Source organism: Heptranchias perlo, chromosome 8, assembly GCF_035084215.1.
Source record: "Heptranchias perlo isolate sHepPer1 chromosome 8, sHepPer1.hap1, whole genome shotgun sequence".
NCBI classification, from domain to species: Eukaryota; Metazoa; Chordata; class Chondrichthyes; order Hexanchiformes; family Hexanchidae; genus Heptranchias; species Heptranchias perlo.
In genome coordinates, this window is record NC_090332.1 from 9436084 (window position 1) to 9453334 (window position 17251).

Consider the following 17251-nt stretch of genomic DNA (forward strand, 5'->3'; position numbering starts at 1 on the left):
AGTGCACAGTGCACTCCCCTCCCCCCACTGTATCTGTCAGGTGCAGTGCACAGTGCACTCCCCTCCCCCCCCACTGTATCTGTCAGGTGCAGTGCTCCGTGCACTCCCCTCCCCCCCACTGTATCTGTCAGGTGCAGTGCTCCGTGCACTCCCCTCCCCCCCACTGTATCTGTCAGGTGCAGTGCTCCGTGCACTCCCCTCCCCCCCACTGTATCTGTCAGGTGCAGTGCTCCGTGCACTCCCCTCCCCCCACTGTATCTGTCAGGTGCAGTGCACAGTGCACTCCCCTCCCCCCCACTGTATCTGTCAGGTACAGTGCACAGTGCACTCCCCTCCCCCCCACTGTATCTGTCAGGTGCAGTGCACAGTGCACTCCCCTCCCCCCCACTGTATCTGTCAGGTACAGTGCACAGTGCACTCCCCTCCCCCCCACTGTATCTGTCAGCTGCAGTGCTCCGTGCACTCCCCTCCCCCCCACTGTATCTGTCAGGTGCAGTGCTCCGTGCACTCCCCTCCCCCCACTGTATCTGTCAGGTGCAGTGCACAGTGCACTCCCCTCCCCCCCCCACTGTATCTGTCAGGTGCAGTGCTCCATGCACTCCCCTCCCCCCACTGTATCTGTCAGGTGCAGTGCACAGTGCACTCCCCTCCCCCCCACTGTATCTGTCAGGTGCAGTGCTCCGTGCACTCCCCTCCCCCCCACTGTATCTGTCAGGTGCAGTGCACAGTGCACTCCCCTCCACCCCACTGTATCTGTCAGGTGCAGTGCTCCGTGCACTCCCCTCCCCCCCACTGTATCTGTCAGGTGCAGTGCACAGTGCACTCCCCTCCACCCCACTGTATCTGTCAGGTGCAGTGCTCCGTGCACTCCCCTCCCCCCACTGTATCTGTCAGGTGCAGTGCACAGTGCACTCCACCCCCTCTAATTCTTCTCCAAGTTTTCCCCTTCATTTATCTCCCCGTCCCCTCCCCTCCTCTCCACTCCTGTAAATATTGACTCCTTCACTGGAGTACAATTCCACAGGCAGCGGGTTCCCTCCAGTGCCTCACCCAAGAGGCTGCTATTCAACGGCGGACAGCTTTGACAGTGCTGGCCAACTATCCAACTGTGGAAGGCACTACAACCCAGCTCAATCCCACCCTCACCCGGCATCCAGTAGGAGGCGCTGCTTAGTGAGCAGCGATCCTGGCTGATTTTCCTCTTCTTAACCTAGGGAACTGAGAAAGAAAGACTTACATTTATATAGCGCCTTTCACCACCTCAGGACGCCCCAAAGCGCTTTACAGCCAATGAGGTACTTTTGAAGTGTAGTCACTGTTGTAATGTAGGAAACGCAGCAGCCAATTTGTGCACAGCAAGATCCCACAAACAGCAATGTGATGATGTTCAGATCATGTGTTCTTTAGGTGTTGGTCGAGGGATAAGCTGGCCAGAATTCCCCTGCTCATCTTCAAATAGTGCCGTAGGATCTTTTACATCCACCTGAAAGGACAGACGGGGCCTCAGTTTAACGTCTCATTTGAAAGACAGCACCTCCAACAGTGCAGCACTCCCTCAGTACTGCTTTAGAGTGTCAGTCTAGACTACGTGCTTGGGTCTCTGGAGTGGGTCATGAACCCACAACCTTCTGACTCAAAGGCGCTAGGGTCGCCAGCTCTGGTTGGCCGTTGCCCTGGAGGTTACATCACATGACTGCCTGCTTCCAACTGCCCTGCCCCCACACCTCTGTCATTGGTCGCCCGACATGTCCATCCTCGCAGTGCCCTGCCTTCCCAAGGCCAACTGTTACCCGATTGGATGATTCTTGACTTGTCAGTCAAACAGCCCTTTTTTCCCCCCCCCCCCATCGCCAATATATTTATAACTAATATATGAAAGCATTCCAAAAAAAAAGAAAAAAAAAGCTAACTTTTTTAAATGCCCCTATGCTCACAGCAGTGTCCTAGAGATTAATCTTTAATTCCAGGAGACTCCAGGACAATCCTGGCGGGTTTGGCAACCCTATCAAGATGCAGCATTGTACTCGTTGGATAGGCAGGACAAGATATTAATGTATTGAGCTGATGACTGTGGTGGGTTGCCCACTTCCATCAATAAAATATTTCCTCGGGACACAGTGGTCAGTTCTAAGTGACCTTAATTATTACGGAGCACTCCCATGGGAACTGGCAATTACACGGCTAAAGGCTGGTAATTCCAGAACAAAGGATCATAGCGACTGTGCTGTTATGTTTCATTGCCATGTAAAATGAATCAATATAAGTTGCTCGGAAATGAAAGGGAAGGCTTTTATTATGCCAGCAGATGGCTAGGGTGGCCGCCAGTTACGCCGAGCTTTTGCGATAAAACTTAGCAAAGGTGTAACAGTAGAAAGTGTGAAACAGCAAACGCCACAGGCCTGGTACAAGTGGATCAAGGTTTTAGATATCAAATAAGAAAGATACGGTTTCCTTTTTTTTTTATTCGGCCTACCCAGGCCTGTAATTCAAAACGATCTCACTTGAGAGCTGAAGGGTCGGAGCAGGAGTACGTGACAGGATGCTTATCGTTTTTAAAATACTTTTATCTCAGGAAGAGAACGACAGCGTGTATAAATGGTTCTTTAGCAAGCATTTAACTGCGCTTGAAGTAGACTTTATTTGGGGTGTTTTATAATGCAGTTAGCATCATTAAACCCAGGTCCTACCATTCTGGAAATCTGTAATTACATAGAATTGCATAGAACATGCAGCACAGAAACAGGCCATTCGGCCCAACTGGTCCATGCCGGTGTTTATGCTCCACACAAGCCTCCTCCCACCACTCTTCATCTAAACCTAGTTATTGGAGCATAGATTGCCCATTCCGTAGTGGGGAGACGGTGGTATAGAAGCAGGGATCTGGAGAATTACAGTGTCAGTTGGTAGTACTTTTTGCCTCTGGGTCAGAAGATCATGGTTTGAGACCCATACCAGGGATTAAACTCCTAATCTGGGTTGACACCGTAGCGCAGTACTGAGGGAGTGCTGCGTTGTCAGAGGTGCCCTGTTTTAGGTGAGACGTTACGCTCAAGTCCTCTCTGCCCGTTGAGACGGATGTTAAAGGTCCCTTAGCACCTGTTTGAAGAACTGGGAGTTCTCCTTATAAGCTCCGGTCAGCATTACTTCTTCAATCAGTACCACCGGGTAACAGGTGAGGTCACTCGTCTCACCGCCATTTGTGGGACGGTGTTGGTGCAGAATTCCTCCACGTTTGTTCACATAACACTCATTTCATAGTGTTTCAACTTAAGATGCACAAGGATTATCTTTGTGTAGCTAGTCCGGGCTCACAAGGTACGTTATCATGTTGGCTTTGTAACAGTGATCTTTATTTCCTTAGAGCTTCACGTGACTGCATCGCATTTTTTCACCACCTGGCTTTCATTCTGCTTGCAGCCTGAGTTCATTGGGAGCAGGAGTTTTTTTCCCCTCTCCTGACTGTATCCCAAGGAGGACACGTTACTGAAAGCGTTTTGATTGCAGTGATGTTTTTGCAACACTGTAATTATCGCACCTGTCTATAATAAAGGGAGGAATGACCCCCACCCCCCACAGTAACTCTGAAAGAAAGGAAGGGGTGGGGGGCAGGTGGGAGGATGAAAGACCAGCCAAAGTCAGAAGGTAGCAGAGACGCATTTAAGGGCAAGCTAGATAAGCACATGTGGGAGAAAGGAATAGAATGATACACAGATAGGGTTAGATGAAGAGGGGAGGGAGGAGGCTCATGTGGAGCATAAACACCGGCATAGACCAGTTGGGCCGAATGGCCTGTTTCTGTGCTGTAAAATTCTACGTTCGACAGGATGTGAAACCTCCAAGACTAAATGTCACCATGATGTACGTGCGACATCAAGCACTGGACTTCTCCGCAATGCGGCTGGATACTAATAGCTGGAAGACTGTATTTGTGAGACCACTTTTTGGAATTTACCAATTCTCAAGCAGGGTGAGCTCCCTTGTGAAGCAGTGACTGGGAGATGGATGAAACTACCTGACCCCCTGTCAGAAGAAAGCCATATTCTCCTCAGTCCTGAACCTGGCGTCTCCAGGGAAGCAATGGTGTCAAATAACCAGCACAAAAAAAAACTATGGGACAAAATAAGGGCAATTGGCCCATCGAGGCCATCCCTTAAAGCAGGTGAAACCTTACACGGGGCTCCACTCAACTCAAATAATCTCCTGAGGGAGGTGACTAAGCCCGATTAAAACTTCCAAGATGGAGCTCTGTAAGATTCCTCCTGACCCCTAAAGTTATAATCTGAAAAGCCAAGAATGCTAACATCACAACCTACCTTACTGCTTTGTGACAAGTTGCAGTATTGTACAGAACTGCGTGGTTCTTGTGTTGAGCTAGTTTCAGGATTGTTCACATCCAAGGCTGAATGAAAAAGGAATAACTTTAGTAAAGTTACTTACACGCAGGAACATTGCGCAGCTCCTGTTAACTTACAACCTCCACCTTGCAGACGGCCTGACTTATCCAGTTTGGATCTAAGGGTCTCCTCAACTGTAACCCTGACACGCACTTACTGATGATAGGGGAACGTCTCTAAATTACATACTCAATCTGAAATGAATCATCGACACTTATTGCAATTTAAGTTACCATTTATTTACTTTGGATGTTAGTTTGGACAGACCATCTGTTATTAGTGGTGTTTTCCTCTAATGGGGAGCAACAATTATAGCTGTTTGTGGTTGCTGCTTGTTTTACTGGTCTGTGCAAAAAAAAGGACACTTAACTAAAGTAGGGAAATGTTTATAAAATCACATATTATATCATCGCAAGCAACATTTGTATACATCTTGCATCCTGTCTCCCATTCATTTCTTAAAGTAGTGGAAAGGGAGTGGGTCAAATTTTACAGGTAAAATCTCCCTGATTAAATGAGTCCCTTTTCACAAGCTCATAGTAAGCACAGAAAGAGGCCATTCTGACTTAGGGGTACACTCGTGCCACCACTACCTCCACACTAGAGTTGTTCATTCTGGCTACCTGCTCTCTACTCCGACTAATTTGTCTTGAAGATATTTAACAGTTTCCTGTACAGTATTTGCAGGACCCAGCACAGAGGCCTTATTTCCTGATGAATGTTTGCAAGCTGTAAGCACACCTGTCATTTTGAAGACAGAAAAGTTTCAAAATGAAGGAAGGAAGTTATGCTAAACCTTTATAAATCACTGGTTAGGCCTGGGCTGGAGTATGGCGTTCAATTCTGGGCACCACACTTTAGGAAGGATGTCAATGCCTTAGAGAGGGTGCAGAGGAGATTTACTAGAATGGTACCAGGGATGAGGGAATTCAGTTATGTGGAGAGACTGGAAAATCTTCTTGGAACAGGGAAGGTTAAAGGGGAGATTTGATCGAGGTGTTCAAAATCATGATTGGTTTTGTCAGAGTAAATAAGGAGAAACTGTTTCCAGTGGCAAAAGGGTCGGTAACCAGAGGAAACAGATTTAAGGTGATCGTCAAAAGAGCCAGAGGCGACATGAGGAAACATTTTTTAACGCAACGAGCTGTAATGATCTGGAATCCACTGCCTGATAGGGTGGTGGAAGCAGATTCAATAGTAACTTTCAAAAGGGAATTGGATAAATACTTGAAGGGGAAAACTTTACAGGGCTGTGGGAAAAGAGCAGGGGAGTGGGACTAATTGGATAGCTCTTTCAAAGAGCTGGCACAGGCACGATGGGCCAAATGGCCTCCTTCTGTACTGCACCTATAATGATACTATGATTTAAAACAAAATGGCAAGATGATCTGCCGGCAACAGGAGGGGCATAGGAGAGGGAGAAGTGGCCAGCACTTGGTCCTCACCTCCACCCCCCCACCTCCACCAATTCTTTCCCTGGATGGCAATTATGGCAAGTTCCGCCCGCCAATAAAGTCAGTGCACCACCACCCTGGCGCCATCTAGCTGTGGGCCAGTGGTACCGCAGCGGGAAGACAGCTGGTTTCCCAAGCCCCGCTCGCCATTGCCATCATTTGAATGCGGCAGGGAGGTCAAAGGATGGAAGAGCCAACCGAGATCCCTGCTCTGGAGTGGTGGAGGGGGTTAAGGAAAGTTTCTGCGGGCCGATTTAAGGCTCAGGGATCCAGCGATAGGCCTCCCGTCCCATTTTCCCTGCTGCAATGAGTTGGCGTTTGTGGTTTCCCAGAGGGGCAATCCAAGCCTCAGAATTTGGTGAAACGAAATGTGCAAATCTGGACTGTCCCAATTAAATCTGCACGATTGGCAAACTAGAAATAGATGCTGTTTATTATTCTACGTTCCCGATCAGAATCACATTCAACACAATGAAAAGCTTTTGCCTGAAACAGATGTGGGTCCATGGTGAATGACTGAAGAACTATGTGAAATATTCAGCTGAGCAATAAACAAACTTCAAACACGGGGAGAAGCCTCTTCTGCACTTGAGGAATTGCAAGGCACTTATGTCAATGAAAGAGGTTTTATGTTCAAGAGTTTTGCAACATAAATTTTGTTTGAACACATGCAGTGCTCAAGGCATTATACACATTTAGCGAGGGCATGTCTGTGTGTGCATGTTTTGTGACTGTGTTCATCTGTTGGTATCTGTGTGCATGCACATTGTATGTGTGTGTGTAATTGTGTGAGATAAAGACTATTAAGAACCATAATATTTAAGATTTTGGAAGGGTTCGATAGGGTAGACGTGGAGACGATTTTTCCACTTGCAGGGGAGACCAGAACTAGGGGCCATAAATATAAGCTAGCCAGTAATAAATCCAATAGGGAATTCAGGAGAAACTTCTTTACCCAGAGAGTGGGACGAATGTGGAACTCGCTCCCACAAGGAGCAGTTGAGCCAAATAGCATGAATGAATTTAGAGGGAAGCTAGATAAGCACAGGAGGGAGAAATGAATAGAAGGATATGTTGATGAGGTTAGATAAAATAGGGTGGGAGGCGGCTCGTGTGGAGCATAAATATCAGCATGGACCTGTTGGGCTGAATGGCCTGTTTCTGTGCTGTACATTCTATGTAATATACACAGGAAATCTTCCCAAATGTTGTATTGCTACAAAAATTGATATCTGTATTTTTTAAATGAAATATTATTGGTGTGGGGGGTGCGTTGACATCTATTAAAGCTTCATCGCAGTCACATTGGGCCATGGCAGGATCCTGCATTGCATAGAATGTACAGCACAGAAACAGGCCATTCGGCCCAACTGGTCCATGCCGGTGTTTATGCTCCACACGAGCCTCCTCCTTCCCCTCTTCATCTCACCCTATCAGCACAACCTTCTATTCCTTTCTCCCTCATGTGTTTATCCAACTTCCCCTTAAATATATCTATGCTAGTCGCCTCAACCACTCCCTGTGGGAGCGAGTTCCACATTCTAACCACTTCTGGGTAAAGAAGTTTCTCCTGAATTCCCTATTGGATTTATTAGTGACTATCTTATATTTATGACTTCTAGTTTTGGTCTCCCCGACAGGTGGAAACATTTTCTCTACGTCTACCCTACCAAACCCCTTCATAATTTTAAAGACCTCTATCAGGTCACCCCTCAGTCTTCGCTTTTCTAGAGAAAAGAGCCCCAGCCTGTTCAGCCTTTCCTGATAGTTAGAACCTCTCAGTTCTGGTATCGTCCGAGTAAATCTGTTTTTGCACCTTCTCCAGTGCCTCTATATCCCCTTTCTAATATGGAGACCAGAACTGTGCACATCACTTCAAGTAGTTCATGTCGTCACATGTCGTGTTGTTGCTTCACTGTTTCAGGGAGAGCAAGCTCACCATGCTGCTGCGCGAGTCCCTCGGCAACCTGAACTGTCGGACAACCATGATCGCCCACATCTCCGCCTCCTCCAGCAACTACTCAGAAACCCTGTCCACCATCCAGATCGCGTCGAGGGTGCTCCGAATGAAGAAGAAAAAGACGAAGGTTGGTTGCAGTCACACTTCGATATGAGGGCGGGCCACCTGAAGTTAGATGGACTGATTTATTTTTTTTGTTTCTTCTGTTGGAGTGAGTGAGTTGGGCAAGGACTGAGGTGCAAGGGCCCAGTTACTGGGAGTCAAAGGCACTAGGGCAAGGCCATAACCAAACTGGAAACTTAGCTTGCGGCCCTCCGATTGTTGCTTCAAATTTAAAATTCTCATCCTTCGTGTTTAAATCCCTTCATGGCCTCGCCCCCTCCCTAATTTCTGTGACCTCCTCCAGCCCTACAACCCTCCGAGATCTCTGCGTTCCTCCAATTCTGGCCTCTTGGACATCCTCCACTTCATTGGCCCCATCATTGCCAGCTGTACCTTTAGCCATCTAGGCCCTAAGCTCTTGAAATCCCTCCCCAAATTTTTCTACCTCTCCTCCTTTAAGACGCTCCTTAAAACCTACCTCTTTGACCAAGCTTTAGCTCACCTGTCCTAATTTCTCCTTATGTTGGCTCGGTGTCAAAATTTTGTCGGATAATCGCTCCAGTGAAGTGCCTTGGGCCGTTTTACTACGTCAAAGGCGCTATATAAATGCAAGTAGTTGTTGTTGATTGTTCCTAGTCAGATTCATTTAATTTTGTCCTTAATTTAGTTTTAGGTCTCTTTGTTTCCCAGGGGGGTGCACTGAGGCCCATTGTAACGCCCTTCAGCTAATTCAGCACCGACTGGGAATTGAAACTGGGGCTTCCTGCTCTGTCTGACTCCGCCACTCATTGGGTAAACTCGCTGAGCCCCCTGATAAAACTCACTAGGAAGATCCTGCTTTTCATTTTAGAGTGAGGTTAAGAGTCTATGAAGAATTTCGGACGACACTACTTCTCACTTGCTGGTTCATAACATCTCCCATTGCTACCTCAGTCATTTTCTTCCCTCCATTCCTGAAGGCTCATACAGGGGTGCAGTTCCATGGGTGGCCGGTTGCCCTCGATACCTCAGCCAGTCGGTCGCCTTTTCCAGATGTGACCCTAGACAGTGTTGACAGGCCATAAGGGGTCATTGCATCGTAGAAATGGCAGCACAGACATCGCAACTGAGCCCGATTCTGTCCACGCATCCTCCAAGAGCCCTGGCTGAACACCATCCCCCCAGCCCAGGGGTGTGAGGCCATTCGCAGTCAGCAAAGTTTCCAGACAGGTTTCTGCTGCATTCACTGGAACTGAGTCCACAGCAGAGTCCAGTTAACACAAGGTGCCATGCAGCTGTTACACAGAGTTATCGGTTAAAAAAAAACAAAACCAAACACAACACAGAAGCATTACATTTAAAAGGGAATAAAGTGTATCCAGTGATGGAGTAGTGATGCTTCGGTTTGTATTAAACCAGTCAAAAAAACAAAGTTAAGTCCAGGTCCTTAAACTTCGCTGGTTACAGCTGTAGGTATTCTCTGGTCAAAATGTTCTGTTAAAAAAAACTCGTAGTCCATAATTTAGAGTCCCCCTGGCTGAGATTAGCGGCCTCTTCACAGACCAGGAGCCGAGCCATCAGTTGCTTAGGGAGCAGAGTTTGCAAAGTGATTCCATTCACCATAATGTGAAACATCACTTCACCACAGACTGTAAGATTAGGTGCAGGAGAGAAGGCCATTCTGCACTCCCTGCCCCGAGCCCACTCCGCCTTTCAGTTAGCTCATGGCTGACCTGCACCTCAACTCCACTGACCCGCCTTTGCTCCATATCCCTTGCTACCCTTACCGAACAAAAATCTATCGATCTCAGCCTTGAAAGCTCTGAACGTCTTAGGATCCATGGCCTTCTGGGGGAGAGAGTTCCAGGAGCTGTGTCACGGAAAGATTCAGCTACACATCTGAGTGAGATTAATCAGGTCACTGGAGAGGCATAAAACACGGATTATGAGTAATTGATATTTGTAGATAGCACTGCCCTGAGGAGATGAAATAACCTAATGCACAGTGTGACTCTTTCACCCTATAATTATCCAACACCTAAAGCACCATGGAATTCTGCGTAGACATGTAAGACTCGGAGCAAGAAAGGTTCAGGCAGAGGGAGGGGAAAAAAGTTATATTTAAGGAAGGGAGGGGCAAGTGGAGGGAGCCTCAGCCTAGGTCCCTCTGGGAGCACCTCCTGGCAGCCCAGTCTCAGGCCAGCCCTGGCACAGGCCCAGGACTAGATAGTCTGACCACCACCACCACCACAACAACAACAACTTGTATTTATATATCGCCTTTAACGTAGTAAAACGCCCCCAAGGCGCTTCACAGGAGCGATTATCAAACAAAATTTGACACTCAGTCACATAAGGACGGGTGACCAAAAGCTTGGTCAAAGAGGTAGGTTTTAAGGAGCGTCTTAAAGGAGGAGAGAGATGCAGAGAGGTTTAGGGAGGGAACTCCAGAGCTTAGGGCCTGGGCAGCTGAAGGCACAGCCGCCAGTGGTGGAGCGATTAAAATCGGGGATGCGCAAGAGGCAAGAGTTGGAGGAGTGCAGAGATCTCGGAGGGTCATTGGGCTGGAGGAGGTTACAGAGAAAGGGAGGGGGCGAGTCCATGGAGGGATTTGAAAACAAGGATGAGAGTTTTGAAATCGAGGTGTTCCCGGAACGGGAGCCAATGTAGGACAACGAGCACAGGGATGGTGGGTGAACGGGACTTGGTGCGAGTTAGGATACAGGCAGCAGAGTTTTGGATGAGCTCAAGTTTATGGAGGGTGGAGTATAGGAGGCCGGCCAGGAGGGCAATGGAATAGTCACGTCTAGGGGTAACAGGCTTGGATGAGGTTTTCAGCAGCATGGTCAGCTGTGTATGATGCATGGCAAGGAAAAGAGAAAAATACCTTCGAGAGCAAGTCTCACTCTCAGAAAAGAGAGGAAGGTGACAAAAAAAGATCAAATTAGAAAATTTCTACAACTCTCTGTGACTTCTCTGTTCTGGAAGCTGGTGACCATTGCATTATATTTGCCAGTCTCTGCACAGCTGGATTTCATCACCCCCAGATGTTGAATGTGCCCATTCCATCCAGCCACGGTCATCATTGCTGTCCTCCTCATCTGTCAGTCTTGGTTCCGTGTTAGCACTCCCAGCTCTGACTCAGAAGATTGTGGAATCAAGCCCCACTCCAGGGACTTGGGCACATAATCTAGGCTGACATTCCAGTACTGAGGGAGCGATGTACCGTCGGACATGGCGTCTTTCGGATGTGACGTTAAACCGAGGCCCCGTCTGCCCTCTCAGGTGCACGCAAAAGATCCCATGGCGCTATTTGAAGAAGAGTTCTCCCCCGTGTCCTGGCCAATATTTATCCCTGAACCAACATCATTGAAAACAGATGAACTCATCACTTCCTGTGGGACTTGATGTACGCGAATCGGCTGCTGCGTTTGCCTAAAAACTGGTGCAAGGAAATTGTAAATGTCGCACTGGTATAGTAGGGTGTGCCCTCCTGTAATTGTGGCTGAGGCTCACTGCTGGAGCAGAGTACAAGGACCTTTACTCTGCATCTAATCCATGCTACACCTGACCTGGATGTGTTTCATGCTGACACTCGTTGCTCATAATGAAAATGTTCCATTCACCAAAAGTATCGTCCCTCACCTTGATGAGTATAAAATTCATAGAATACATCGTTAAAAACAAAACCATGTCTAGACAAGATCCTTGAATTACTGTAGCTTGTTTAGTAAGTGAGCTGTTCGTCTATACGTACCAATGTTACCAATCCGTCTTTCGGATTTGACGTTAAACCAAGGCCCCGTCTGCCCTCTCAAGTGGATGTAAAAGATCCCATGGTATTATTTCAAAGAAGAGCAGGGGAGTTCTCCCCGGTGTTTTTCTGGCCAATATTTATTCCTCAAGCAACATCACTAAAAACAGATTATCTGGTCATTATCACATTGCTGTTTGCGGGACCTTGCTGTGAGCTAATTGGCTGCCACGTTTCCTACATTACAACAGTGACTACACTTCAAAAGTACACCATTGGCTGTAAAGCACTTTGGGATGTCCTGAGGTCGTGAAAGGCGCTATATAAATGCAAGTTCGTTCTTTCTTCTTTAATGTTTGAACAGACTGAATTAAATGAAAAGTGGCAGCAGTTGAAATTGGCCAATCCTGAAGTTATCACGCCGCGAAGCACTCTTGTAGGACAGCAAGATCAAACAGGCAAAGCTACACAAATCAAACCTTACGTTACTTTCCTATTGAGAAACCTAGGTGAAAGCCCAAGGCTTATCGGTCAGTCCCGTCGACTCCGCGGAGTGGAGATGTTAATCCACTGATTCCAATGCGCGGTGCCCACTGAAACAGGTCCACACCGGGAGGTGACATCTGATCTAACTCTGCAATACTCCACAAAATACAGCAGCGCTTTCCCCTGCGGATCTGTAGTTGTTGCCAATTAACAAATCAGGTTGCAAAAATAAATAGCATGTTTCTTTCTTTTTAACGACCTCTAAATACTTTGTAATCTAGTAGCATAATAAATCAAAGGCTTCTTGGCTGGCTTAAATAGCAGACATTTATCAGGCCCTGTCTCAACATGTCTGATGCCATCCTACACAAACCACAATTTTTATTTTCTGCCTATTCGAAGCATTGCTTTGTTGTATGGAATAGGCTGCAATTGTTACGTATCAGTTGGCCCATTGATCTGACAGCAATACCAGCTTTTCAGCCACATGGGTTAGACTTGAGATATGGCTGATCTACCTATCACTTGAATCTGTCTCCCATGCTTTGGCTAGAAGGAGCTCACATTTACACCTTTCATGACCTCAGGATGTCCCAAAGCACTTTACATCCAATGTTGTACTTCTTGAAGTGTAGTCACTGTTGTGATGTAGGAAACGCAGCAACTAATTTTGCGCACAAGGTCCCACTAACAGCAATTTGATAATGACCAGATTAATCTGATTCAGTGACGTTGGTTGAGGGACAAATATTGGCCAGGTCACTGGCCAAGTTCAACTGCTGCCACTATTTCATTTAATTCTGTCTTAAAGAAGAAAGAACTTGCATTTTTATAGCACCTTTCACGACCTCAGGACATCCCAAAGCGCTTTACAGCCAATGATATACTTTTGAAGTGTAGTCACTGTTGTAATGTAGGAAATGCAGCAGCCAATTTGCACACAGCAAGGTCCCACAAACAGCAATGTGATAATGACCAGACCATCTGCTTGTTTTCAAATAGTGTCATGGGATCTTCTACGTCCACCCAAGAGGGAAGACATCAGTTTAACGTCTCATCCGAAAGACAGTACCTCCGGCAGTGCAGCACTCCCTCTAGTACTGCACTGGAGTATCAGCCTTGGTCTTGTGCTCAGGTCCCTGGAGTGGGACTTGAACCCATGACCTAATGACCCAGAGGGGAGAGAGCTCCCCACTGAGCCATGGCTGACATCTAACGAGAGTAGTTCCTGTTCAGAGTTTAAAGCTTTCAGTTGGAAGGTCCAATTTGTTCTTTGGAGGAACTGACTCTCTTCCGCTAATGGGATACTGGTGTCACCAGTGTGATTGCATGTTCAGTGCACAACTGTGGTAACGGGTCGGGTTTTTGTGCACAGATGATCACCAGATTTCTTCTGCTCTCTAAATGCAGTATACCTCCAGTTCGTCTGGAGGCGAGAGTTCCTGTGAAGAAGGAAGAATGCGTCGGCCAACCCAACTCCGACCGTTCCACCCGCGGGGAGCAGCTGACCCAGACCTCCCCATCTTAAACCTCTCGAGTGACCCGGACTACTCTTCCAGTAGTGAGCAGTCGTGCGACACGGTGATCTACGTAGGCCCGAACGGCACCGCTCTTTCGGACAAGGAGCTGACCGACAACGAGGGTCCGCCCGACTTCGTGCCCATCATCCCCTCGCTGCAGAAGAACAAGAACGAGGTGAAGCTGGAAGACGCCATTGAGCCCGCAGCTTCCCATCCGGAAAAGGACTGCCTGAAGTGCAACACCTTCGCGGAGCTGCAGGAGAGGCTCGAGTGCATCGATGGCAGCGAGGAACCCGACAAGTTTCCCTTCGATGAGGTTCCCCTGGCTCCGAGTACCGACCAGCCAGTCAAATGTGAGGAAGGGCGAGCTCAACTGTCTGAGGCCCACCAACCCGATAACCTGACATCCTCGCACTGGACTGATGAGGAGAATTCGGAGGGTGCAAATCCTGCCCAAAGCAGAGCCTCGGTTGCCCAGTCCCCCGTCCCGGTTGGCTCCCACAGCAACAGTTCTGCGCCGTCCTCTCCTAGGAGTGTCATGGGGAGTAGCTGCACCCAACTAAATTCACCAAGAGCACAGGCCGCCAATGCACAGAGTACTAAAGACGTCCCACATGGTAGTGGCAGTGCAGAAGCTAAACCGAGACCCATGGGCTCTCCAAGGCTAGGGATAGCAAGTCTTTCGAAGACAGCAGAATACAAACCCCAACATTCTCCATCCCAGCGCTGTAAAGTGTACACCCAGAAGGGGTCCTTACCAAGTGCTGCCCCGCCCCCACCGCAGACGATAAACAAGGACGGTGAGAAAACTGGTAACGAATTGTTGGAGCTGCCTGAAATCAGAACCACGCCGATGGCAGTGAGCCCTCAAATAATGAAGAAATCGGTATCTTCCGGCGCTGACTATTCGCAGGATTCCACCTTCTCAGATCAAGAGCAGGAGCTGGCAGTGGACTCAAAGAAGGAAATTACGACCACGGCCACAGTCACCCTACAGCAGCCGTTGGAGTTGAATGGAGAAGACGAGTTGGTCTTCACGCTCGTGGAGGAGCTCACGATCAGCGGCATCTTGGAGAACGGACGGCCAACCAGTATCATCAGTTTCAACAGCGATTGCTCGGTCCAGGCCTTAGCCTCAGGCTCCAGGCCCGTCAGCATTATCAGCAGCATCAATGAGGATTTGGACTGCTACTCAAACGCCACTCCCTTCTCTGAAGTGAACATCACCAAGTTCCTGCCCTTTCCTAAGCCGGGCCTGGACGAGAAAGTCTTACTTTCCACCAGCAGACGCTCCTCGATCAGCTCGTGGCTGAGCGAGATGAGCACGGGAAGCGACGGAGAGCAGTCGTGCCACAGCTTTGTCGCGCAAACGTGCAGCGGCAACGGCGAAGCGCTGGCAGACCCATCGCTGCTGGACATGTCGGGCGACCTTCCGGATGAGTGCGTGGCCTATGCGCGGAGCGGGAAATACTCCGTCATGGACAAGTTCTTCGGTGTGCCAGAGAAAGCCAACGAGACCAAAAGCTTGTACAAACTGGCGTCCAACAAAAACTGCAAGATCTCGGCCTTGGGTAAGACCACGGTCCGAATATCGAACACCTCAAGCCTGACCAGCCCCGACGGCTGCTTCCCTATAAAGACAAACATTTCAGTCCATCCGTGCATCACGCTGAAGCCAATGAGCTTATCCGATCAGAATAACGTCCTCTCATCCTTCAAGTCAACCACTGCGCTCTCCCACCACTGCGGCATCAAACCAGCGGGAAACCATACTTCGACGGGAATGAAATTTGATGACCCATGGTTGAAGCGTGAAGAAGAGGAAGAAGAAGAAGAAGAAGATGAAGACGACGTCAGTTTGGATGGTAACTACAGAGTGGAAAAAGGGGCTGGACCTACCCTCGGCCAGAATAAGAAGCAAGGTTCAGCTGACAGCTTCAGCATCAGCAGCGGCGAAGCTGTCGTTTCCCCGGTCCACGCGGATCATCTCAGGCGGGTCGTGGACGGCTGTGAGATGGCTCTGACCGCGTCTACCAGCCAGAGCTCCGTCTTCTCCTCAGACAGCGCCAAGAACGGAAGCCTGCCCCCCAGCTCGCAGCACCCGCTGCTCTGCAGGCACGACGACCCGGACGGCCTCTCGCCGAGGTCCCTGAGCCTCGGAGCAGAGGGCAGCAGTGCCTCCGCTGCCGCGTCGCAGGCCTCCACCCCTTGTAGTCCCAAAGCCACCCTGGAGAGGAGAGGGGCGTCTCCTAAACATGCAATGTTGCCGAGGTCCAAAGGAGCACCTCCCTTGCCTCCGGTTAGGAAGTCAAGCCTGGATCAGAGAAACAGAGCGAGCCCCCAGCACATGTCTTACAGCAGCAGCACATCGAGTCAAGCCATGTCGTCACTGGCAGATGAATGGAGCACCAACGTCAAGGCCAAGACCTTAAATTCAGACAACGGCAGCAAAGTAAACAGTGGAAAAAATGAGCAGTTCAGCAGCCGGACAAACTCCCTGAACAGGAGGTGCGCAGGGCAGTACGAATGTTTATCTTTAGAAAGGGCAGGGAGCTTGACCTCTGTCGGGTCAAAGGTCAGTGCGTGCAGAGACAGTACAATGCCTAGAACAGGCAGGAGCTTGAATCGAGCCGCGGTGTCCTCGCCCACACACTCCGGCTTCCCGGCATCGGTGGGGGCCTCCCCAAAGTCCAACTCGTCCAAAATGTCCGCCGTCAGTAAGTTGCTCTTAGCCAGCCCCAAGTCGCGGAGCTTATCCGCTTCCAGCACAAAGACTCTGAGCTTCTCCACCAAATCCCTGCCTCAATCTGTCGGCCGCAGCTCTAGCATGCCGTCAAACTCAAAGAACATGTCCTGGTCAACTCAGTCGCTCAGTAGCAAGCAAAGCAGAGCGTCGAGTATCGTGGCAAAGTTGCCCCTGAGAGCTGTCAACGGGCGAATCTCTGAATTGCTCCAGGGGAGCACGGGCATCAGGGCCAATCACCCGAGGGGGGCCGCGGACCCCGAGGAGCGGGGTGCACACAACGGCGAGAAGTCTCCCCCACAGGCCCTCCCTTCGCCTTACAGCAAGATCACGCCGCCACGCAAACCACACAGGTGCAGCAGCGGCCACGGGAGTGACAACAGCAGCGTTCTGAGCGGAGAACTGCCACCAGCCATGGGGAAAACGGCCCTGTTTTACCACAGCGGTGGGAGCAGTGGCTATGAGAGCATGATAAGGGACAGCGAGGCGACGGGGAGCGCATCCTCAGCACAGGATTCCATGAGCGAAAACGGAAACTCAGTCGCAGGGAGGTCCAGGAGTCTGAAGTCGCCAAAGAAAAGGATGAACGCAGGTAAGATAACAACACAACTTTTTTTTGCTCCTGTCAGGAACTGAAGTCAGCTGATTAGAAGATAAGCGTGCTGATCTACGCATGTAAGGGGAAGCGAGATAAGTACATGAGGGAGAAAGGAATAGAGCGATGTGTTGATAGGGTGAGATGAAGTAAATAGAGTGGGAGGAGGCGCTTGTGGAGCATAAATGCCAACATGAACCAGTTGGGCCGAATGGCCTGTTTCTGTGCTGTATATTCTATGATCCTATACTCAAGCCACTGAGG

At 49.2% G+C, this 17251-nt stretch overlaps 1 protein-coding gene across 1 annotated transcript in view; it reads left to right on the plus strand.

Moving 5' to 3' along the window:
* Positions 1-17251, plus strand: part of kif26ba (kinesin family member 26Ba) — a 275252-nt gene that overhangs the window by 234233 nt on the left and 23768 nt on the right. Inside the window, exons 11-12 of the mRNA XM_067988624.1 lie at positions 7773-7935; positions 13540-16984. Coding sequence (XP_067844725.1) covers positions 7773-7935; positions 13540-16984 — 3608 coding nt within the window. The remainder of the gene's footprint in view (positions 1-7772; positions 7936-13539; positions 16985-17251) is intronic.